Source organism: Podarcis filfolensis, assembly GCF_964270895.1.
Source record: "Podarcis filfolensis genome assembly, chromosome: 14".
Classification (NCBI taxonomy): domain Eukaryota; kingdom Metazoa; phylum Chordata; class Lepidosauria; order Squamata; family Lacertidae; genus Podarcis; species Podarcis filfolensis.
In genome coordinates, this window is record NC_139616.1 from 46,262,980 (window position 1) to 46,287,579 (window position 24,600).

Sequence of the window (24,600 nt, forward strand, 5' to 3'; positions counted from 1 at the left end):
CCTTTTGACATCGGAAGCACTCTGTATCCCTGATGTGAGGACTTCTGAATCAGCATGAGTTGGGAGGGTGGCGGGGTCAGAAGAGCAGACAGAGGAGACTCCTGGTGCAATGGGGGCGGGGGGGGGGTACTCATCACTAGGAACGGGGGACAAATGCTATCCAGTTCACCTTTAACAGCAAACCTGCCCAATTTGCACTTTCTGAAACTAGGTGCGAATTGAAACACAGCCATCCTTCAAAACTGGCAGTACTCCAAATTCTGCAGCCGTGTGAAACTGCATATACCTGTACAGTGGTACCTCTGGTTACAAACTTAATTCGTTCTGGAGGTCCGTTCTTAAGTTGAAACCGTTCTTATCCCGAAGCACGCTTTTGCTAATAGGGCCTGTGGCGCGTGATTTCTGTTCGTATCCTGGGGCAAAGTTCGCAACCAGGAGCAGCTACTTCCGGGTTAGCGGAGCTCGTAACCTGAAGCATTCGTAACTAGGAGCATTCATAACCAGAGGTACCACTTTAGTAGGGTACAGTTGTAGACAGAAATGCAAATATCAGTGAAAAGAACATTTAAAAAATGTGCTACGTTAGGGAAAGTTGCATACAAAAAGGTGTACATTATGATAAATGTGCACAAAAATGATGAATTTACATGTGGGCGTTATTATTCTTTTAATCTCAAACAGGTTGAAAGGAAGATAACTGAATTTAAGGTTAGAAACATCAATAATTGCATTTTTCTGGTGGTTTACAAGCTGTGTGCTTCTACTGGATGGAAGCCCCCCCCCCTTCCCCCTCCAGCCAGAACTGTGCACAGGCCTACGGGTTGTTACCAGAGACTCACGTACGTCTTGGTGCTGGTGTTGTCCGTGATCTGTTTGATGATCTGGCAAAACACCTCGTCCCTGATGACCTCGTGGTCTCCGCAGAGCTAGTGGAGAACCAGGAGAAAGTATGGAATTATACATGCCTCAGGGGAGTCCCAGCCCTTGCTGGCTTCTCTCGTAGCAGCCACCACTTGCTCTCTCCCCACAAAGACTTCTGGCTTGGGAAGGTGATGGAAGAGTTTGCCATAGTAGCCCGCCAGTGCCAGATTTACGTATAAGCTAAAGAAGCTATAGCTTAGGGCTCCACTCTCTTGGGGGCCCCCAAAAAATTTAAAGAAAAAACAACAACTGGATGTACATTTCCAAAATATAAGATAAAAAACAGATAAAATAAAACTGACATACAGCAACAGTGTTTTGTGTTGTGTAGGCTCCTGTGATGTAAGTAATAGGCCCCGCCTGCTAGCCTGCTCCCTAAAATATCACTGGTTTGCTCATTTCCATATATAGGGTGCCTACATTCTGCATGCCTATTGTCTTTGTCCATGGAGCTTTCTTGGCAGGGATACTGGAGTGGCTTGCCGGTTCCTGCTCCAGGTGGATCATGTTTGGTCAAAACACTCCACTATGACCTGTCCATCTTGGGTGGCCCTGCACAGCATAGATCATAGCTTCTCTGAGTTATTCAAGCCCCTTCGCCATGGCAAGGCAGTGATTCGTGAAGGAAGCTACCAGCATGAGTTTGACCAAACTGCGGGAGGCAGTGGAAGACAGGAGTGCCTGGCGTGCTCTGGTCCAGGGGGTCACGAAGAGTCGGACACGACTAAATGACTCAACAACAACATTCTGCATGGACTGGTTGCATGGCAACATGTGCAAATGGCTTTAGATACCTGTTACCTCCATAAATTGCCATATAGCATGTATTCAACACAAAAAACAGTGACAATTTGTTGTTGACAAAGGACAACTGGACATATAAAGAGCCCCATTAGCTTCACTAGTTTAGGGCCTCATCAAACCTAAATCCGGCCTTGTAGCCCGCCATGGCTATGACAAGCTCAGCAGCTCTGCAAATCAGAAGAGCTTGCTTTAGACTACAGGCCATTAACTGGTGGACTGGGACCCGCCACCAGGTCACAGCCTGGTCTAAGGCGGTTGCAGCGGCAGCATGTTTGGCTTAAAAGCAGGTATCAGGTTGGAAGAAGGTTGAAGGCTGCTGCACTAAGGCTAAGGGGCAGCCCATGTTGTGTCCTTGATATGTTGTTGGACTTTAAAGGGGTCATCATCGTGTTGGGGCCTGTGGGCACATGTGGAAATTGGAGAAACCTTTGTGCGCACGATGCATGCACAAGGCTGCAATGGAGTGCAAACCGTAACGTTATTGTACTGGCTACAACAGAACCATAGCTGTCAACCTTCCCTTTTTTTGCAGGAAATTCCCTTATTTCAATGCCGTTTCCCGCTGCTTCCCGCTGCTATCCCAGATTGTTAGATATCCTGTAGACTGTCCCAGGGACAGGTGAGGCTGCTGATCCCTTATTTTCGAGGCTGCTGATCCCTTATTTTCAAATCTGAAAGTTGACAGCTATGAACAGAATGCTTCTTGCAAGCCTGATTTCAGAGGAAGGAAGTGAAGCTGTGAGTGCATGTTCACCTGCAGGTGCCACGATGGTGGCCTCTGGACTATAGCAGCTGTACTCGAGAATGAGAATGTTTATTAGGAGGTATTTGGGAGAGGCCAGAGCAACCAGGATGGCTTGGCAAGTGCAGCCCCTGTGCAGATATAAGCCCAGGAGGTGCAGATATAAGCTCCAGGCTTCGTTGGGGCTTGTTTCTGCATTGGCTCTGCAGGTTCCATTCGCTGCAAAGGCCAGAAAGCAGCTTACTCTTTGAAAAATCTCACATAAGCCAAAAATGCCCAGGGGCCACAGTGCTCAAAATCACTTTTTGCCATTTGGTCTAATTTTATCTTATATACAAATACAAGTGGCTCAGGGATGCCAGGTCCAAGGGGTCTCTATGTGAGAGTCTGGATTTAGCACAGTTCAATGTACCACATTTTTCGCTCTATATGATGCACACTTTCCCTCCTAAAAAGTAAGGGGAAATGTGTATGCGTTTTATGGAGTAAATGCAGGCTGTGCAGCTATCCCAGAAGCCAGAACAGTGAGAGGGATCGCTGTGCAGCGCTCCCTCTCACTGTTCTAGCTTCTGGCTTAGCCGGGCGCAGCCTCTTCAGGGCAGAGGGAGCCTTCATCCCGCTGCCCTGAAGAGGCTGTGCAGCTATCCCAGAAGCCAGAAGAGCAAGAGGGATCAGTGCGCACCAATCCCTCTTGCTCTTCTGGCTTCAGGGATAGCCACACAAAGCCTCTTGAGCGCAGCGGGAGCGCTCCTGCCTCTTCACTCAAGAGGCTTTGCGTTGCTTTCTTGTTTCTTGTTTTCCTCCTCTAAAAACTAGGTGCGTCTTATAGAGCGAAAAATACAGTAATTCTTAACCTTTTTTGGAAAAAAAATATGTAATTGTTTTAATTTAGACCATGGAATCCTTTGGTAATTAGAGACCACGCAGCCTTTTCCTCTCAATATGTTTTATTATTGACTCTGTAAATTACAAAGCTGCACCCTGCACTTCCGTACTGGCAATTGAGACAACTTATCCCCTTTTTTTGAAACTAAATTGTCTTTCATTTCTTTTTCCCTTTGACTTGCTTGTTGCTATTAAAATTCAGTTTAAAAACCTGAAAAGAAGAAAGGAAGTTTGATTACCTTGAGAAGAGAACACACCACCTCTAGCTCAGTTTGTCCTTTGAGTGGGAGGTCACCCATAAACTTCATCACAGCTGGAAAAGCAGATGCAGATAACAGAGAGAGAGAGAGAGAGAGAGAGAGAGAGAGAGAGAGAGAGAGAGAGAGACTCCAGATAAGAAGTTAAGAAGAACCTGTTGGATCAGGCCAGTGGCCCATCTAGCCCAGAGTGTCTTTCCCACATATTGCCCCTGGGAAACCCAAAAGCAAGACCAGAGCACAGCAGCACTTGCAATTCTTAGCCACTGGTATTCAGAAAGACATACAATCTCCGATAGTGGAGACATAGCCTAGATCAGGGGTCCCCAAACTAAGGTCCGCGGACCGGATAAGGCCTGAAGGACTCATTTATCTGGCCCGCGGCAACCCCCATCGCCCACTCTTACCGGCGCTGCGCTGCACAGCTGCCCACTTCCAGGTCAGAGGAGCACCGGAAATAGCTTGTGCGCATGCGCAAGCGTTATTTGCACATGCGCACAAGCTATTTCTGGTGCTCCTCCGACCCGGAAGTGTGCCGGAAATAGTGTGTGCGCACACGTATGGGCACGGGCTCCCCCGCTGTGCGATTGGCGCTGGAGGCTCTGGCCCAAGGCACGGTAAGTTTGCTGACCCCTGGCCTAGACACTGTGACTGGTAGCCACTGACAGCTTCATCCTCTGTGATTTTTTTCTAATTCTCTTTTAAAGCCACCCACCTTGTGAGAGAGAATTCCTTAGTTTACGCGCTCTAAGATCATTTGGAGTCTTCCCACACAGAAGGGAACTACAACTTTACGAGAAAAAGATATTGCCCCATCATGCCTGATCACTTTTCTCCTCATGCGATCAGAGGAAGTGATACTTCTGATTACCAGCCGCTGGGAATCGCAGGAGAGAAGTGTGCTGTTCTGCCCTGGTCCTGCTTGTGACTTCCTAAAGTGGACCTCCCAGCTCCTCACCTTGGAAAGTTTCTGCAGCTATTTTGTTCAGGCTGCTGTCCGTGAATTCAATGAGCGACTCTTGGATGGGGGCCTGTGCAGGGAAGGAAGGAAGAGGTTTGGTGCCACAAGTGATGGGCAAAGGAATTGGGGCAAGCAAAGGGGTGTGGCAGTTGCACACAATGCTTTACACACTTGAATAAAACCCCTTGGACCTGGACTGCGTTAGTTTAACTAAACATAGAAGTGGAGGTTGACATTTTATTTCATGGGTTGTATCCAGCTAAGCTTTACTTAGAGTGGATCCATTTAAAATAATGGACCTAAGTAAGTCATAGAATCATGGAATTGTAAAGTTGGAAGGGAATCTCCCTTCTTGTAACTTGAATCCATTCATTCGAGTGCTGCCCTCCAGAGAAGGAAAAAGCAAGCTTGCTGCATGACAGCCCTTTAGATATTAATTTCAGTGGGTTTACTCTGAATATGACTAACACTGGATACAAACCAATTTTTTAAAAATACAACTATTTTTTAATGTTTGTCTTTATATGTATTTTTAAAATGTATATTTTACACTTCCTTTTGTAAACCGTTTAGAGGTCTTTTTTTTGGAGGGGGAGGAAGTGGTGTATAAATGTTGCTAAACATAAATAACTGTTTGGGGATGCAGTGGGCAAGGATTTCTCCAGTGCAAGCCAAACAATTATGAGTGGCTCAGTGACATGGGGGCATGTCGAATTTTTCAACTTTCAAATCCCCCAAGTGAGGGGTACTAAAAAGTTGTAACATGTAACCCAAGAAAATATTTAATGAAAGCAATTTAAAAAAAGACTTGGGAATTCAAAATATATTTTGGTTAAATTAATATAATTTAGTTTTGCTGGTAAGTAAAATGTGTGTAAAATTGCACAGAAATCATTAAAAAGGATTGCTAAGTACTTGCAGTTTTATTATTATTATTAGGCATTACCTGACATTTGAAAATTAAAATTCTTTGGTTTTCCAAAAGCACTTTATGTGCTTCTTCATCAAATATAGTTTTACCAAGCTAAATGTTGTCCAACCACAAAAATAATAGCAGTGGGGTCCCATTCGGGTCCACAATACAGTGGAACCTCAGGTTGCAAATGTGATCCGTGCGGGAGGCATGTTCGCAATCCGCAGCGCCGCGTCTGCGCATGCGTGTGACACAATTCAGTGGTTCTGCGCATGCGCAAAGCGCGATTTAGCGCTTCTGCGCATGCGCCGAAACCTGGAAGTAACCGTTCTGGTACTTCCAGGTATCGGTGCATCCGTAACCTGAAAACGTGTAACCTGAAGCGTCTGTAACCCGAGGCACCACTGTACACACATGGAGAGACAGCCAGTGAGAAGAAAACTGTCATTGCTCAAGAAAACTATCTGCATTACCTTGGTGAATTTCAGAATATCTGCCATGCCATTCGATTCACCACTTTTTTTGGATTTCTGCTTGTTGGGATCCCTGAAATTAATTCCAGACATGAATTACAAGCTGCCTTTCAGGGAGGATTCCAGGTGGACAAGGTCTTTCCCTCTTCCCTTGGGATCTGTGACTGCCTGGTCGCCTAGGGACCAGCTCAAGCCCATCGGGGGAAAACCATTCCCTGCCCTTTTTGCTGGGGGGGGGGCATTTCGTCCACAAAGATTTCCCAAATTGCAACTCATTTCCACATGCTAATAAATGGAGTAAAGAGGAGGAGCTATAACTGGGACAATTGTTGTGTGTGTGTGGCCGCCACCACAGCATACATTTAAAGCACTATGATACCACTTTCAGCAGCCATGGTCTTTCTCCCAAAAAATTGTGGGAGCTGTAGTTTGTTAAGGGTTCTGAGAGTTCTTAGGAGACGCCCTCTTCCCGTGCCTGAAGCTGGTTATACCTTAAGCTTTTAGCCTGCATGGATTTGCTGCTGCCTTTGCTGTGAACCAATGCATGATTATAAAGCAAGTAAATCTTTTTTTTTTTTTTAATTACTTTACAAGTTGTTGCCTGATTCATTGTTAAGTAGGGGAAGAAGGGGGAAGCCAGATTACTCCATAGCTGGACTTGCTCAAAACAAGGTTTCACAGCCTAATTCCTATGCGTTTAATTAGGCTGCCAAGGATGGGGTTTTGAAACTGCTTAACCCACACATGAAATTGCAATTAATATACCCTCTCCTACCTATTAAAACCCATCCCATGCCGTCTTGCCTGCCACACATACACATATCCAGCTATAGGGTGCAGTAGGTTGTGGGTCTGTTTTCCGGTTCAGGCAACCCCCCCAACTTATCTCACTTCAACCTCCGATGCAATTTACTTCTTTGAGAGGCAAACGATTTCCGCGAATCGCGGCGGTTGACATGCTGCAAGAGAGCCAACTGCCCGTGGCAAAGAGTGGGCCATCTTGACTTACCTCTTGGTCATCCCAAGACATGCGATGATCGCACCCCGTAAACGTTAGCAGGGGTGTTATAACTAACTGGTATGCTGAGGTGGGTGGAGGGGCACGGTTGCAGCACCCCAGAATTCCTTTGCTTTCCTTACACGGGGGATTGCAGCCTCGGGACACCAACTCTGACACACCAAACTTGAGATGACGGCCTCCGTTTCTCGAGGGCAAACAAGCCCTTAGGGGGCTCCGTCCGTCCGCACGCACTCACATCTTTGCCCTCTGCCCTTCTCGGAAATACTTCTTGGAAAACTCCAGCATGTTGAAGGGGCCGCCTCGTGGGCCGATGTCCTTGGCGCCCTGAAAGCCCTCCGCACTCTCTGCGAATTCGCTGCCTGCCAGACACACCTGGGGGAAAAGAAAGGAGAGGCCCAGGGTGTTCGTCTCTTGATTTTGTTAGGAATGGGCGGGCACAGTCTTTCTGACAAGGCCACGGACCTACTGCAGCCCAGGTGGATCTGGGACTCTGCCTGCTCCTTCCAGTTTTCAGTTCCTCTAATGCAAGGGCAATGGGTTTGGTGGCAGAGGGCCAATCAGCTGGCTCAGGGGGCGTGGCCTGCCCTATTTAATGAAGGACACAGCTGGGGATCTCCCTCTTTGCCACCTGCCAGCTCTTCCTGCTTTTCCCACCCTCCCACCCTATAAGGTTTTTGTTCCTTGACCTTGCTATGGACCTTGGTTGGTCGCCGTTGAGGGGCCTGGTAGGAATTTTCCCACTTGGCAAATTGGCACCTGACACTTGGTTTTCGCCTACCTCGTAGCAAATCGTCACAACTTCCTCGGCATTGGCGGTTAGGCATTGGAATGGCTCTGTAGATGGAAGAGGGGAGGAAGCGCCATCACCTGCCCCACATATTGAAGGGTAGTCCGATAAAGGATTCCGAGGGGCGTGGCCCTGTCCGAAGCCTAGGGAGGTGAGGGCCTAAGGCACGCCCCCTAGCGGTGACCCCATGGGAGTTCCTAGTTGATGTGCATCAGCAGGACTCCCCCTACTGGTGGTTAACCCTTCCCGGACTTCAAGCGGACGGGCTGAAGTCGGATATAGTCAGTTAGGACCAATGCCTAAGCCAATACCACTCATCACCTGTAACCAATGAAGTTGTGGCCTTATTTATCCCATTAACCTTAATAATTGTGTCACGTGTCATTATTTCCGCTGGGGTGTGTGTGGGAACTCGCTACGCAAGGGAGATAACAGGTGCAGTTGTCCTTATAACACAAGTACCAGAGTGACTCAACTTCCCCTTGGATCCAGTGGCTCGGAGGAAGAGGCATCCACTCTGCACAGCAAGGTTTAATTAAATTAATTACCATATTTTCCAGTCTATAAGACGCCTCCATATATAAGACGCCCCCTATTTTGGGGGACTCAGATTTAAGAAAATAGCCTTGGCACTATCTGTGTATAAGGTAAAAGTAAAGGTACCCCTGCCCGTACGGGCCAGTCGTGTCCGACTCTAGGGTTGCGCGCTCATCTCACTCTAGAGGCCGGGAGCCAGCGCTGTCTGGAGACACTTCTGGGTCACGTGGCCAGCGTGACGAAGCTGCTCTGGCGAGCCAGCACCAGCGCAGCACACGGAAACGCCATTTATCTTCCCGCTATAAAGTGGTACCTATTTATCTACTTGCACTTAGGGGTGCTTTCGAACTGCTAGGTGGGCAGGAGCTGGGACCGAACGACGGGAGCTCACCCCGCCGCGGGGATTCGAACCGCCGACCATACGATCGGCAAGTCCTAGGCACTGAGGTTTTACCCACAGCGCCACCCGCATCCCTTATCTGTGTATAGACGCCCCCTAATTTTTGACTTAATTTATTAGGAAAAAAACCTAGTCTTATACATGGGAAAATACGGTCATTAAAACCTGAGGCTCAGATGCAGCCCCCCCTTCCCACCCCGTCTTCTCTGTCTGGCCCTCATAATTCTCTCCAGGCTACACCCCTCTAATGGAGAGGAATGGCCAGGGCACGTAGGGGAAACTGCCAAGGGGAAACTGTTGCTGCATCGCCAGTATCTGCCACCTGAGGCAACTGCCTAATGGTCGGGCTGGGCTTGCCCTGCAATTCTTCTCCCAAGATGAACAGCGAGAAGGAAGAGAGTGTGGTGCTTTAGAGACGGCTTCCCGGCGGTCTTCCCTCTCTGGTCACCTTGGTGAGAGAGTGGAGGCATCGCAACGTTCCCGGGGCTTCCTTCCTCGCCCCGAATCCTGCTTCCCACCTCGCTTTGAGGCCTGGCATGAGAAACACGGCCACCCCCTCCACGTTGCACTCGCCTCAGTCTTCTTGTCAAGCTCCTGAGCTACGGCTGCAGATGCAACAGCCACAGCCACCGAGGCCGGGACAGCCACTTTGGCTTGCTTGTCCTTGGGCTCCTCCTTCTTCTCCGCGGGAAGGTGGGTAAAATCTGGCGCTGCCACCGGCTGGACGCAATCGGCAGGGAAGAAGCCCGATTTCCCATAGATGGCACCAAACTTCCAGCCTACACCAGGAAGAAGGCATTGAGTTATATGCTGTCAATATCCCTCCCTCCCCCCCTTTCATGGTGGTAGAGCTGTTGCTGCTCCCTCTCAACATCAGGCCAAGGGCTTTCATCTATCATGGCAGAAAATGGAGACAGATAGAAGGAGCCAGAGGAGAAATATGCCCTTAACAGTCAGTGGAAGAAGAAAGCCTTTTTTCAGGGCTCAGGTCCGCAGTGGGTCTTTTTCTTCTTCTTCTTCTTCCTTCCCCCCTCCCCCCTTTTAATTTTGATTTTCACAATGGGTCTTGAACCTCCAGCCTTAGGGATGGCAAGTGGGCATACAGCTTTTATACTGCCTCTGGTCAAGAAGAGAACTGCATCAAATAGGCCAAAGTAGGTCATGGGATAGTCCCTGGTCAGAGCTCCAGGTCAGATTTGCTTGAGCAGCCCCGTCTGCACGATACATTTAAAGCACTATTGTAAACAGCACTTTAAACACTTGTTGCAAACAGCAGGGCCTGATTTAGGTCTGATGAGGCCCTAAGCTACTGAAAGTAATGGGGCCCTTTCTATGTCCAGCTGTCCTTTGTCAACAACAAATTGTCACTGTTTTTTGTGTTGAATATATGCTATATGGTAATTTATGGACCTAATAGGTATCTAAAGCCATTTGCACATAACAAAATATGTATTTTATCAAAGTAATTGTTGAACTGAAATACAATTAAGAAGAAGTATATTAACAGTGAAATAATTATTAAGCTCTAACTTAAAATGATGTAGGTTTTATTTTGTTTTTTATCTTAGATTTTGGAAATGTACATCCAGGTTTTTTCCCCTTTAAATTTTTGGGTGGCTCCCAAGAGAGTGAGGCCCTAAGCTATAGCTTGTTTAGTTACACATAAATCCGGCGCTGGCAAACAGTCATGGCCTCCCCAAAGAATTCTGGGAAGTAGAGTGCCTTAAGGGAGATGTGAGTTGTTAGGAGATGCCTATTCCCCTTCCAGAGCTACAATTCCCAGAGTTCCCTGGGAAGAGGGATTGACTGGTGAACCACGCTGGGAACTGCAGCTCTGCGAGTTGAATAGGGGTCTCCTACCAACTCGCATCACCCTTAATGAATGATAGCTCCCAGAATCCTCGGGGGAAGACACAGCTGTTAAAAGTGGTATGGTAAAGGTAAAGGGACCCCTGACCATCAGGTCCAGTCGTGACCGACTCTGGGGTTGCGGCACTCATCTCGCTTTATTGGCCGAGGGAGCCGGCATACAGCTTCCGGGTAATGTGGCCAGTATGACTAAGCCGCTTCTGGCGAACCAGAGCAGCACACGGAAGCGCCGTTTACCTTCCCGCTGGAGCGGTACCTATTTATCTACTTGCACTTTGATGTGCTTTCGAACTGCTAGGTTGGCAGGAGCAGGGACCGAGCAACGGGAGCTCACCCTGTCGTGGGGATTCGAACCGCCGACCTTCTGATCGGCAAGTCCTAGGCTCTGTGGTTTAACCCACAGCACCACCCATGTGGTTTGAGGGTGCTTTAAATGTATAGTGCAGACGGGACCCTGCTCTTGAGGGAAGGGACATGCGAAGTTGCCTTGTACCATGTCTGTGATCTGCCACTGAGCAAGAGCAGCATGCATTGGCTGCTTTTTAGCTTGCAGGAGTCTGTTTGTCCAGGAGAGCGAGAAAGGCCACTGCACGCAGGAGAAAGGGGGACAGGGCACATCACCACACACAAGAGCCACCCACCAAAATCCTGGGTGCCCTTCTTCACATCCTCCAGGAGCATCACTTTCTTCCGCACCACGCAGCCGAAATAGCGGTCTGTGGGGACGGGAGAGTCACGGCAGTGTCAAAGGAGGGCATGGCAGACCCTCTTAACCTAGCCCTGGGCAGGCTCCCGGATTCACAGGGCAGGTGAACCAGGGACCAGCCCTGATCCTCTGTTCCACCTGCCATTATCCGCCTGCAATCTGCAATAGCCCCCTTGTATGTTGTGGCTGCATGCACCCCACCTCTCTGCACAATAAGGCGAGGGAGGAATTTGGCTTGGGCTCGCACTGCAACACGGGACAAGACGTGCACAGAAATCTTTTTGGACTGATGGTGCTGCTCCGAATTTTGTGGAACGGTTATCCGTCCCAAAAGGTGTGTGCAAAAAATGTGGATGTATTTGGAGAAAGTCTGCATATATTAGTGAAAATAATGCAGAAAAAATGGATTGCGCCTGGTAAATGGCTTGCAAAAACGTGTAGACTGTGCAAAACTGCAGATGGAAAAAGGCTGTATGTTAAGAGAAACATAGACTGAAATGCTCATGATTTTTTGTGTTGCTTCCTATCCTCCCCCCACAGACTTCCTGCTGGTCTCTCACCTTGATCCAAGCCTTCCATTGGCCGCAGGCAAATGATGTCTCCTTTATGGAACCGTAAGAGGCTTTTATCGTCTGTAATATGGTTCTTGATCGCAACCATGTACTGTGAATCCTAGAAGGGGGAAAAGACAAAGGGTGGCTGACTGGGGGAGCAGGGGTACAAGGTGCTCCAAAAGAAAGGGTCTCTGCCATATCTTTTTACCTTCTTGAGTTCGTTGAGGAAATAGTCAATCAGTGCCTTAATCTGGGCAGCTTTGGGGGAGAAAAGAATGAGCTTCTCGTTGGTGAGGTTGACCTCCAGCATGTTCTTCGAGCCGGTGGTCACAAAGAGGATATCGCCGTAGCTGTGGAAAAAGGAAAATGGGGTTCATTGCCAAGCTTGGAGGTCAGTAATGCTGAAAGTGGATCCAGGAAGGGCAGACACACAGCACATTTGGACGATGGTGCTGATGCCCTTCCTCCAGGGTTCTCAGAGGGGAATATGGAGGGCACTACCGCAAAGGGAGAGACTCCGTCTGTGAACTGAGGGCATTGTCAGGGAATGGCCCAGGGTGAAAGCCCAGGGCCTTTTGTGTTGGGGCCCGAGAAGCCCTGTCCCTTTTCCTCCCAGGGCAGCTAGGTGCACTGCAATGTGGACTGCTGGTGAGATCCCCAGCTACCCACCTCTTAAATGGTAAAGTAAAAGGTAAAGGACCCCTGGACGGTTAAGTCCAGTCAAAGGCAACTATGGGGTTTGCGGTGCTCATCTTGCTTTCAGGCCGAGGGAGGTGGCATTTGTCCACAGACAGCTTTCAAGGTCATGTGGACAGCAGGACTAAACTGTTTCTGGCACACTGGGATGGAAATCAGAGCGCACGGAAACGCCATTTATCTTCCCGCCGCAGTGGTACCTATTTATCTACTTGCACCGGCGTGCTTTCGAACTGGCAGGAGCTGGGACCAAGCAACGGGAGCTCACCCTGTCAGGGGGATTTGAACCGCCGACCTTCTGAATGGCAGACCCAAGAGGCTCAGTGGTTTAGACCACAGCGATGAGCTATAGCCATTCCCCTACAAGCCGAGTCGGGCCTTTGGTTCATCTGGCTCAGTGCTGCCTACACTGATTGGCAGCGGCTCTCCAGGGTGTTTCAGGCAGGAGGGTTCTCCCATCCCTACCTGGAGATGCCATGGATTGGTCCCTTCGCATGCAAACCAGGTGCTCCACCACCAAGCTATACAGCCCTTCCCTGATGCTGCGAGCTGATGAGACCCACTCCTCACTAAACCTACCCGCATTTCCCTGTCCTTCACCTTTCCATCTCCTCCCAGGGATCCCGGCCAACCCTGCAGCCTCACCTGTAGCCCCGCAGCACCCGGAGCTGCTCCCCAGGTAAGTTGGTGCCCTTGACCAGTCGCAGCAGTTTGATCCCTGTGTCAGACACAGCCAGGATCTGGACTCCGGTGCCCACACTGCCCTGAAAAGAGCAAGACAGAGCCGTTAGGCATGGCATGGCTCAGCTCATGGAGGGAGGGTGAGCCTGGAGAGCAAGGGGCATCTAAGAGAGAGCAATGCCTTGGATGAAGGACGACATGCAAATTTAATAATTAATAATAAAATAAGTAAATAATTTAAAAAGCACAGAAAATATACACTAAAATTGCAGATGGAATCAGATGTTAAAAAGAAGTTAGCCAAAAGAAATAAAAAGAGAACAGGTTGTTCCCTTGTTATGTGTTCAGGCTCTCAGCGTTTGTGGGTGTTGGGAAACCCATAATTCCTGGAATTAGTCAAAGTTAGAATTAATCAAGGTTTGGTTAAAACTGCAGCAAATGGGGATAAGCCATCAAGAAACAAAGGCTGAAAGGGCCAGTTATTAGAGCACCCACAAGGCAGGAATATATTACAATATATTATGTCTAGTGTACATGTCTGGTTAGACTGCTTAAACAAAAAAAAATTTTAACAGACACCAACAGCAGTACAGCAAAGGTGCCTGCCCAGATTCAATGTGCCGTGAGCTCCAAAGTTTGGCTTTATGCTGGCTTTTTAAATTGTCGAAACAAAATAAAATAAAATAATTTTTAAAAATCCTTCCAGTAGCACCTTAGAGACCAACTAAGTTAGTTATTGGTATGAGCTTTCGTGTGCATGCACATTTCTTCAGAATTTTTAAATTGTTTTATTCTCTTTCCAGTTTCTGCCGGTTTCTGAACTCCTGAATTGTGGCTTCTGGGCTCTGTTTCTGATGCTGAGCCTGTACTGTTACCCACCTGAATAAAGATATCTTTCTTGCTCACAAGAGGCTCTGTCTGCATGTCTTGGGTGGGAGCAGGACAGTGGCTAAAGCAGTAGATCCTGTCCTATGACAGAGATGGGGAACCCTATGGACCCCCAGATGTTGTTGGACTCCAGATCCCATCAGCCCCAGTCAGCATGGCCAATGGCCAGGCATGATGGGAGTTGGAGTTCAGCAACATCTAGAAGGCACCAGGTTCCCCTTCTTTCGTCTACTCAGTTTGCCTGGATTTAAGCGGATTTAAGGGTTTTGTTGCTGCAATAAGGGTGCAAATGTGGATGCTTCTTACCGTAGCAGGGAAAAGGCGGGAGAAATACACTTCCCAGCCATTTCGGGCAACGCTGATGATCTCCTTCTTGACGCTTTCATCGGCCACTGGACTAAAGGAGTCCAGCTTGTTTTCCGCTGAGGAAAGAAACAGAGGCTGGCTTTACACCACTCTCGGATCCCACAGGATCCCTCAGTTACTTGAGCGTGAGAGAATGGGCAAGCCTAAGTTAATGGCAGGACTTTGGCTGGCAGGAATAAATCCTGCCTTTGAGGAAGAACCCTGTTGAAACAGGCTACAGGGGGCCCATTTTTAAATCTAGCCGCATATCCTTCCCACAATAGCCAACCAGATGGTTTCAGAAGCCCACAGGTTCACAGGAAGGCCAGAGTTTGGCCAAAACAATTACCATTCAAAGATACACTGCCCTTGAACATGAGGCTCCATTTAGCCTTCGTGGCTGGCTGCCACTAACAGACCTAGCCTCTATGACAGGAATAGGGAAACTTTGGCCCTGCCGATGTTGTTGGGCTCTACTTCTCATCTGCCCCATGTAGGGATATCGCAGAGCGAGGAGTGGGGTCCGGAGGGTGCACACTTCCCCGCCAGCAGGCAGCCACAGTCTGCCTGCATGTGTGACCCTGGGGTGCAGGAAAAAGTCCCCCTCAGACAAGCCATGGCTGTCTGGAACATCGTTTCCTAGGTCTGACCTTTTGCGGTCTCAGCAGTCAGCGGTGTCCTGTCTGTAACCCTTTTCCATGAGACTTTTGTCTCCATTCGTCATACACTGTGCAAGGGGAAAATGACGCTGTGGAACAGCCAAAATAGCTTTGTACCACCCCACGATTTCGGGACGGAAGATGTGTAAAGGTCACAGCCCAAAAATGTATTTGCCTGGCTTGCATATTTGTCTCAATAAAAGGAGGCTCCACAGGAATGGTGGTAGCTCGCTTCAGACCACCTGCGCGCAGCTCACATGATGATCAACACCTGTCTTGGGCCTTCACTTCAGCCCCAGCCAGCAAAGCCAACGCAGCCAGGGATGAGAAAATTCAACAGTTTCTCGAAGGCCAGGGGGGCCCATCCCAACTTTATGAATCTGTCTCATGTCCTTCTAAAGCCTTCTAAGGCAGCAGACACCAGCACATCTTGTGGCAGCGAATTCCATAAATTAAGTAGGTGTTCTGGGAACAACACACACCTTTGTCCTGAATCAAAGCCCAATCACTGGATGACCCCATAGCTATTGCATTATGAGAAATGGAAAATAACTTCTCTTTCTTTCTTTCTCTTCCTTCCTTCTTATTTCTCTCCCCCCCCACCCTCGCCACTTCCTCCACACCATGCAAATTATTATAAACACATAATTTATCTGTATATAAATGTTTATTCCCTTGTCCCTCCTTGGATCCTCTTGAACAAATGGGCTGACCTTTTTTTTCTGGAACTTATTTCAGGTCTATGGCTTTATGTTGCCCTGGGCAGGATTGGGAAGGGAAGAGCCAAAGATAACAAGCCCCCCCCCCAGCTGAAACAACAAGGGTTACCGAAAAGGGCCTTCATGCGAAGTCTCTCCTCCTGAGTGATGCGTATGCAGGCCTCGGACAAGGTATCGTTGAAGATCTGCAAGGAGAAATGCATTGCGTCAGCCTTCCCCAACCTGGTGCCCTCCAGATGTTTTGGACGCTGGCTCCCATCAGCCCCAATGAGTCAGCACCCAAAACATCTGAAGGGCACTAGGAAGGCTCCTTTAGAAGTACCAAAACTCGTAAGAACGCAAGACAACCCTGTGCTGGATCAGGCCAATGGCCCATCTACTCCAGCATCCTGTTCTCACAGTGGCCAACCAGATGCCAGGGAGGATCGACTGGCATTTTCATTGCATATCTTTAGGTGCCAGGCAAAAACCTTCCTCTTCTCCCAGACCTTTTGCAAAGTAAACCATCTATTACCTTTCAAACAGGGGTGGGGGGTATTGTTTTGTATGTTATTATGTTATGCATTTTTGTGTTTTTATGCTACAAACTGCCCTATGATCCTTGGATGAAGGGCAATATATAAATTTAATAGTTTAATAACAACAACAACAACAACAACAACAACAACAACAACAACAACAACAACAATGTGGGATCACACTTCACTGCCCCAATACCATCATGAGCTCAAGTAACCATGAATGCACAATATTAAGGACATCCTCAGAGAGGATGCCGAGGTGGAACTCTCTCAGGTCATGTGTGGCTGTGTGCATTGCAAGGGATCTGGGGTGCACCTCTTGGTGCAAGGAAAGATTTGAGGAACAGCCCCACCGAAGCAGCTGGAAGCAGAACCGGAATCTCACCTGCCGGAAAAGGAGATCTAGCACAAGAGGGTTGTTGATGCTGTCCTTTGGGTAGAAAACCTGCCAGGAAAGAGAGCAGAAGGTGACCAGGGAGAGAGCAGAACCACCCTAAGAGCACTGCTGGAACAAACCAAGGTGCGTTCATCTAAGCCAAGGGTGGGGAGACATTTTCGGCCTGAGAGCTGCATTCCCTTCTGATGGACCTTCACAGGGCCACATGGCAATGGTGGACGGGGCCAGAAGAGAAAGTGTGTGGGTGGGGGAACAAATGTACTGTATTTTTTGCTCTATAAGACTCACTTTTTCCCCTCCTAAAAAGTAAGGGGAAATGTGTGTGTGTCTTATGGAGTGAATGCAGGCTGCGCAGCTAACCCAGAAGCCAGAACAGCAAAAGGGATTGCTGCTTTCACTGTGCAGCTATCCCTCTTGCTGTTCTGGCTTCTGAGATTCAGAATATTTTTTTTCTTGCTTTCCTCCTCCAAAAACTAGGTGCGTCTTGTGGTCTGGTGCGTCTTATAGAGCGAAAAATACAGTACATTTTATTTTTCTCCAGTCTTTATACAGCCTTCTCCACCCAAGCATACGTGTCGCAGCTTATGAGATAGAGGGAGGGCGCTCCACAGGGCAGGTGCCACTACTGAGAAGGCTCTCTACCTGGTTCCCTGTTACTTCCCTTATCATATCTCTTCCAACCCCGCCTTGTTAATGAGGAAAAGGAGAGAGCAGCCTTACTCAGGGGAAATACCTCTTTCCTGAGATAGATTTTCCAAGAGACATTGCGGTATGCATAGAACTCCTCACTGCAACGACGGTGAAGCCGCGTCTGGATAAGTTCATCCTCAGTTGATAGTTCACGTGAGACCGACACTAGAAAAGAGGAATTGGTCAGTAGCTGTGCTGGAGAAGGAACAGCCAGCCCCCCAGGGCTCTCTGTTAAGTAAGGAAAGGCCACATCCCATACCCAAGGAGCCATGGTAGATCACACAAGTATCATGTCTGAGGCCTGGTTTAGCCAAAGCATGGTTTGTTTGAACGTCCAAACCCAGCCCAGTAGACTAACCATGGCTTGCTTTCTTGCAACAAACAAAGCCATGGTTTACTGTTGGCTCACAAACCACGGTTTGTTTTAACTATGGTTCAGCATTATGTCTGAAACCAACAGCCTTGCTTAACCACCGTTTGTTTGGCCACCCCCAGTCCAGGTGCTCTCCAAGCTACAGAGGCACGAGTAGCTGAAAAACAGAGCATTTACGCAGGAGGGAGAAGTAAAAGATGGCACCTCCCACCTGAACTTACTTCAGAGTCCACCACCTCATTCTGCTGCATGTGAACACCAGGCCTCAGGCAGGCCAAGAGGCAGTTCACCCAGTCAAGGAATCAAGCACAGAGAACACAAAGCCATTCTTTACCTGGAGAGGCCTCAGGGAAAGATCTGGTGATGGCGGGTGGCAGGCGGATGGCAGAGGGCACAGCCACCTTGGCACAAGTCACAGGCTTCACCATGGCTACTGCCTCCTTGGCTCCCAACTCCCTGATGACCTGCAAGCAAGCCAATCCCCACATCACAGAGCCGCAAACCTGAGCTGGCACTCAGAGCATGTTCAGCAGGAGCACTGCCAGTCCTGGTTTGCCAAAGCCTTAAGGAGGAGGTGGGGTTGCGGGCTTCACGGCCCCTCCACATGCATAGTGGGTGGAGGCCAGCCCCGTGTTATTGGGGGGATTCCTGGCCGCGTCACCCCCCAGCCGGCCAATCGGCTGATTCGGGGGCGTGGCCTGCCCTATAAAGGCAGGACGCAGCCAGGGATCTCCCTCTTTGCCGCCCGCCAGCTGTTCCTGTTTTCCCACCCTCCAACCATATAAGGTGCTATGGAACTTGGTTGGTCACTGTTGAGGGGCCTGGTAGGAATTTTTCCACTTGGCAAATTGGCACCAGCCACTTGGTTTTCACCTACCTCGTGGCAAAGCATCACAACTTTCTGGGAATTGGCGGTTAGGCATTGGTATTGTTCTGTAGAAGGAAGAGGGGAGGTAGCGCCATCACCTGCCCCACATATTGAAGGGTAGTCCGATAAAGGATTTTGGTGGGCGTGGCCCTGTCCGAAGCCTGGGGAGGCTAGGGCCTAAGTCAAGCCCCCTATCGGTGACCCTGGGAGAGTTCCTAGTTGAGCAGGGCTCCCCCTGCTGGTGGTTAACCCTTCCCGGACTTCAAGCAGACAGGCTGGAGTTGGATTTAGTCGTTTAGGACCAATGCCTAAGTCAATACCACTCATCACCTGTAACCAATAAAGTTGTGGCTTTTTAAAGCCCATTAACCTTAATAACTGTGTCATGTGTCATTACTTCCAACTGAGGGGGTCGGGAACTCGCCACGTAACAAGAAACACACACGGGGCTGGCACTTTTACTGTCTGCTTTCCTAGGTGGGTCCCTAAATCAGAACTGGGTACCCTTCTTCACAAGGGCCACATTCCCTTCTGGGAAGCCTTCCAGGAGCCAAGAGCCAGTGGTGGGTGGGGCCAGAGACAAATGTGGGTGGAGCAAGGGATCAAATTTCACCTTGGTGCAATAGATGTAGTTTCAGCACACACAGCTCTCTATTCTCCAAGCCGGCAGGCAAAAGGCATTGTTATCTGAGTTGAAGATACATTCCTGCCAGGTTAAAACACTCAACGGGATGTAAATCTGTGACAGTGACTGGTGTGTGGAGGGGTAGTCTAGAGAGAATCCCAAGGACCAGATGGAGAGGAGAGCTGCATTTGCACATCCACAACATGCCCTGTTTAGGGCAGCCCTGTTTAGGGAAGCTTTTAATGTTTAATAGGTTATTGAATTTTAGTGTTTTGTTGGAAGCTGCCCAGAGTGGCTGGGGAAACCCAGCCAGATGGGTGGGGTATAAATAATAAATTATTATTATTATTATTATTAGTAGTAGTAGTAGTATTATAATAAGAATTATTAATTATTCTTATTCTTATTCTTATTCTTAAACTTTATATACCACCCTTTGTCAGTAGACCACGGGGCAGTTTAGAACCCACAACAGAAATATACTGCATAATGTAAAACCTATGCAACATAAAAGCAAAAAGCAATTACATAAGCACAATTAAAACTGGGGCAACCCAGTCAGAAAAGTAGGGCAAAAGGAAAACAACGGTAGCAACAATTACAATAAGGAGTAAGTAACAAAATACAAATTCTCTTAGCAGCAACAGCACAGAGATAGCAGAAAATCTGCAGCAGGGTATCCAAAATATAAAGGTTGCACACAGGTACAGAATCTTCTCTTCAAGGGAGCTCTTAGTCCTGGCCACCTATAGAAAACGACAGATCCACTTGCTCTCCCACCCCGGGAGCTTTCCTCTCCTTGTCTCCTCACCCTGGGAGATCTCCACTTCCCTGCCTTTCACTCCTGGCCCTTCCAGCAGCTCTCTGCCGCTTCCATGTGGGTGTAGTCCTTGGCTCCTCAGTGGCGTCCCAGAAGGGGAGACAGCAGAGGGATATGTCCCTTTGTCATCTCACCTTTGAGGTGACTTCCATTGACATTGGTCCATCACGGGGCAGCCCACTGCCTGCAGCACACCTGGCTTTCCTCTCCCTATCCTGAAACAACACTCAGGGTGGGTCGAGCCCAGTTGGGCTGGTTGGCACTGCATAGATACAGACAACTGACACTTCCTCACAGAGAATCCTGTTTCCCTAATCCACAAGGCAGCCCTGCCTTGCTGTGATGCATGTATTCAGTCGCCCCCCACCATACCGGAGCAGGCCGTGCTGGTGCCTCCGTGGCTGCAAGCTGTCCTTTCAGGATCATCAAGGCTTCCTCGTGGGGATCCATTTTCTTCACAAATACTTTCCCGCCTTCCTTCCTGCAAAGAAATGTGAGGTGTATAGAACCGCCAAGGGATTCATGCAAGCACTCCTCTCCAGCTACCTAACAGAACCCTCACAAGCACCGTGTCGAGAGTTCAAGATTGTGAAGCAAGCCGGTGGTTTGTGGCTGCGCTGAGAGACTTAAACTTCAAAGCTGGAAGAATAAACACCTGCCATCTATTACACCACGGTCTGAGGACCCGGACACATTCAGATATATCTCATATAGGTACCCATTTCGGGTGGATGCTTATTTGGACATCTGGAGGGCCTATGGTAACTTATACGGCTGTCTATTATTATTTATTGGTAATATTATTTCTCAAGAACACTCCCTAGCCAAAATAATGCTCACAGCATTTATTGTCAAAGCTGACAGTTGCAGCAGTTTCCAGAGTTCCGAATACCCATGCACACCAGTTTAGCGTCTAGGGGCAGCTATTCCCCAGGTATTTGGTCTATGGAGCAGCTGCAGAAGCAGGGGACCACTCCCCCTCCACCAAATTTATGTACCTTCCCCTGGTGCGCTGCATGTCCCTGATGGGCCCCCTTTCCCAAGTCAGACGTCAGCCCCCCTCCCCCCCAGTGTGCACCCTCCAGTGTCCTGCCAGTCTCTGACATTATTTGCACATGTAGGTTCCATGTTAGCAAGAGCTGGCACAACTGCGTGTCTCCGGGGCCTAAAGACTGGAAGAGGTGCCAGCTTTCGTGAGCTTGGATCTGACCTGATGGGTTCTGGGATGCGTGCAGGTTGCTGGTACTGCTTGATAATGTTGCGGATGTTCTGCGTCGGCTCCGGAATGTACTCCGAGTTCAGCTTGGAGTGGCGGACAAGCTCACCAGCGCGCAGCCTGGAGGCGGGATCTGCGCAAGGAAGGACAGAAAAAGAAGCGAGACAACAGTGGCCTGTTTGTGTAAATTGTGGGTTGGGGAACTTCAGGCTCCAGGGGCCACATGTTGGCCTCCAGGCCTTTCTCTCTGGCTCTCTGAACTCTACCCAGTCCACACCCAGCCATGCCTCACACCCCACATGTTTTTGCCTGGCTGGCATGCGTCATTCAACTCTGATAATGCCCCTCTGCTTCCCTGAACGGGGATGGGGGTGAGTGTCAGTAGAAAATAGTCTACAGTGCAAAGGTAAAAACGTCATTCGTTGCTCTCCCTGTTTTTGCCTCTGGCCCCAGCCACCACTGGCGAAAACAGAAACTCCTTACCAGATTTCTGAAAGAACGGCATGTCTTGTGTAAGGCTCGGTGCTGCTGCAGTGCCGTCTACCAGCCCTTTCTCGGCTTCTCTCTGCCACGGAGGGGGTGAAATTGAACACTGGGATGAGTCACAGCCTCAGAATTCTGGAGCTGGGAGCTAGAACAAAATCTAGAACAGTACTCTTGAGCCACCTAGCCCAAACTGAGACCATTCCCAAGCCCTCTCTTGGGTCTTCTCCCCACACTTAAAAGCCATTCCCTGGATATTGGGGTGTGCCCAGAGCCCCTCCTGAAACTGCTCTCTCCCCTCCCCAGCTCCACCAAACCTGGTCCATTGCTCTACCACAGAACTGTGGATTTGAAGACCTGCTGTTCCCGACTGGGCACGCAGCTTGAAAAAAACAAACAAAACCCAGCGGTGATGGCCAGGCCAGCTTTGGAGGTGAGTGAAATGAATACGGGCAGAGAGATATCCAGTGTCGGGCAGCTCGAGGTCACCTAAAGGAGGGCACAAAGATTTCAGCAAAAGCACGCAGTGTCTCAGAAGAGGTGAGGGAAGCAGCCTCTGGGCCGCGAGAGCACAAGCCAGACCTATGCAACCTTCTAGGGTTGTCATCAAAGGCTGGCATAACTGTCGAGGAGACGCACCAGAGCAGGGGGAACCCCTGGCACGACCTCCTTGTGCCTGCTCTTCTTCTTCACCACTACAACTTGTTTGCTCACCTGGCCCTTGTTCTAGCTTGGCAGGGATTAGAAGGGTGGCATTATGCACCAGTGCGGCTATCCCGAACATGCAAGGAAGTCAATCCCAATTGTTGGAGGTCATGCACAGTCAAAGGTACATATTTACCATATGTGGTGGTGTTGTGACATCTTCAAAGAAGAATGCTGTCTTCAAAGAAATAAGCCTGGTATACAACAAAACAACTGAAATGTCCCCTGCACTAGCACTACTTGGGCTTAGGATCCCGTCTGCTCACGACTATCCTAAAGATGACCTCTTAACCTTTCTATTGACCATTTCCATATGGGTGTTGGAAATCTGGTGTTGGGCTGAAGATTGATTCTTGGTGTAACAGAGTATGGTCAATAGCATGGCTGAGAAACTAACATGTCAGCTGAGAGCGGCAAAGGGCAAACACAATCCATATTCCTTTTATAACATATGGCAAATGTTTATTGAATACATAAATTGTTCAGACTGTGGCAAGAATCCACCCAGCACTCATGGGAAAACGGGGCATGTTCTTTTAGACCAATTCAATGAAATTTTAGCACATGGCATGATAAAAGTCTGTAATTTTATCAGCACAAGTTATTTGTTATTTACTGTTGTAACAATTGTTTTCTCAAAATTTATCTTCTGTACCATGAAAATAAATAAAAGCAGTATTATTATTATTATTTTAAAAGGAAGGTTATAAGGCTTTGTTATTCTGACTGGTGTGTAACTGGAATGCAGAGTTAAAAGTAAATTATCAAATAATCAATTCTAGCGTGCAGGGGGCCAACAAAATAATATCATTTGGCATCTGAACAATTGGCATTATTAATTGTATTATAATTTGGTATTGTGACAGTGAGGCTTTTATTGGGTTATTGTAATTGAAAACGAATAAAAATTATTACACAAAAATAAATAAAAAATATAAAAAGAAGGAAGAAACAGCTGTAGGCAAGACAGAGGCACAGTAGCTGTCCTTGCCTGCTTCCTCAGTAGCTCTGTCTGATAAGGAAGTAGGTGGCAGAGATGAAGAGGGGGAGCAGCGGTGGTGGCAGCAGATGCTTATAATGACGTTGATGAGGTAGACGGACAGAGGGTGGGGGCCACTCCAACATTTGGAGGAGGCACTGCAACCAGTGATGCACTGGGGGGGGGGGATGCAGCCATGTGTCACTGCCAGCTATGTCTTGCGCTCAACAACCATCTCTGGGTAACAGGGGGCCCAGAGGGCTGTCCACCTTGTATTTAGCCACTGACCAGAGAACAAAGGACCGCAGGCATCTTCTTTGTGTCTCATCACCTGTATGCATAAGAGACTCACCTGGGGAGGTAGACCCCCTTGAGGCCCGGCATCATAGGTGCCGCTCCTCTGGGTCCTGGAAGGGCTTCTGTGCTGGGGAGACCTGGGGCTTGCACTGAGTGAGGTTGCACCAGCCAACGCTGCTACAGCAGCCTGCTGCCGTCGGCGGAGAGCCTCCACTTGGGACATGTGTTGAGCCTGCCCCAGAGAGAAAGGGCAGGGGTTAGGGTTGCCACCCTTCTTTTTCCAGCAGGGCTCCTGCGCTTTTAACAGCAGGGCCCCAAGCGGCAGTTAAAGGTGCAGGAACCCTGATGGAAAAGAGAGAGTGGCCAATTTTAAAAGGCACATCCTATGATCCCAGGGAGTTAAAGCAAAAGGAAGGAAGGAAGGAAGGAAGGAAGGAAGGAAGGAAGGAAGGAAGGACCACTGTGGGTGCACTTAGATGTGACAGAAATGAGGTTAAGAAGACTGTTTGTTAGTCTGCTGAGCATTTCACTTGTGAATGCTGTACATGGGGAAACAGAAAGCAGGACAGGGCGCTGGGTCAGAACTGGAAGCACAGTTCGTCAAACGTAGGAATGCATGGCCCTTTTATAGCATCACTTCTATAAGATGGCTCATTCCTTATCCAGACCCTCGAACGATGCCATGTATGACTCCTGAGTCCTGCCTTTACTTACCAGAAGCAACTCCTGCTGGTTACGGAAAGCTTGCTGGGCCAACAACAAGGCCTCATTTGTTGCTGCTGTGTGGAATAGAAACAAGGTCAGTTAT

At 48.8% G+C, this 24,600-nt stretch overlaps 1 protein-coding gene across 1 annotated transcript in view; it reads right to left on the reverse strand.

Moving 5' to 3' along the window:
* The window catches only part of MYO15A (myosin XVA), a 93,344-nt gene that overhangs the window by 16,325 nt on the left and 52,419 nt on the right, over positions 1-24,600 (reverse strand). The window contains exons 35-54 of the mRNA XM_083585514.1: positions 24,507-24,571; positions 23,848-24,024; positions 21,812-21,893; positions 21,323-21,461; positions 20,485-20,593; positions 18,134-18,263; positions 17,470-17,591; positions 16,725-16,784; positions 15,928-16,003; positions 14,402-14,517; positions 13,172-13,290; positions 12,039-12,180; positions 11,837-11,948; positions 11,212-11,286; positions 9,275-9,480; positions 7,213-7,349; positions 5,957-6,029; positions 4,568-4,640; positions 3,592-3,665; positions 844-926 (exon numbers count right to left, since the gene is read on the reverse strand). Coding sequence (XP_083441640.1) covers positions 844-926; positions 3,592-3,665; positions 4,568-4,640; positions 5,957-6,029; positions 7,213-7,349; positions 9,275-9,480; positions 11,212-11,286; positions 11,837-11,948; positions 12,039-12,180; positions 13,172-13,290; positions 14,402-14,517; positions 15,928-16,003; positions 16,725-16,784; positions 17,470-17,591; positions 18,134-18,263; positions 20,485-20,593; positions 21,323-21,461; positions 21,812-21,893; positions 23,848-24,024; positions 24,507-24,571 — 2,170 coding nt within the window. The remainder of the gene's footprint in view (positions 1-843; positions 927-3,591; positions 3,666-4,567; positions 4,641-5,956; positions 6,030-7,212; positions 7,350-9,274; positions 9,481-11,211; positions 11,287-11,836; positions 11,949-12,038; positions 12,181-13,171; positions 13,291-14,401; positions 14,518-15,927; positions 16,004-16,724; positions 16,785-17,469; positions 17,592-18,133; positions 18,264-20,484; positions 20,594-21,322; positions 21,462-21,811; positions 21,894-23,847; positions 24,025-24,506; positions 24,572-24,600) is intronic.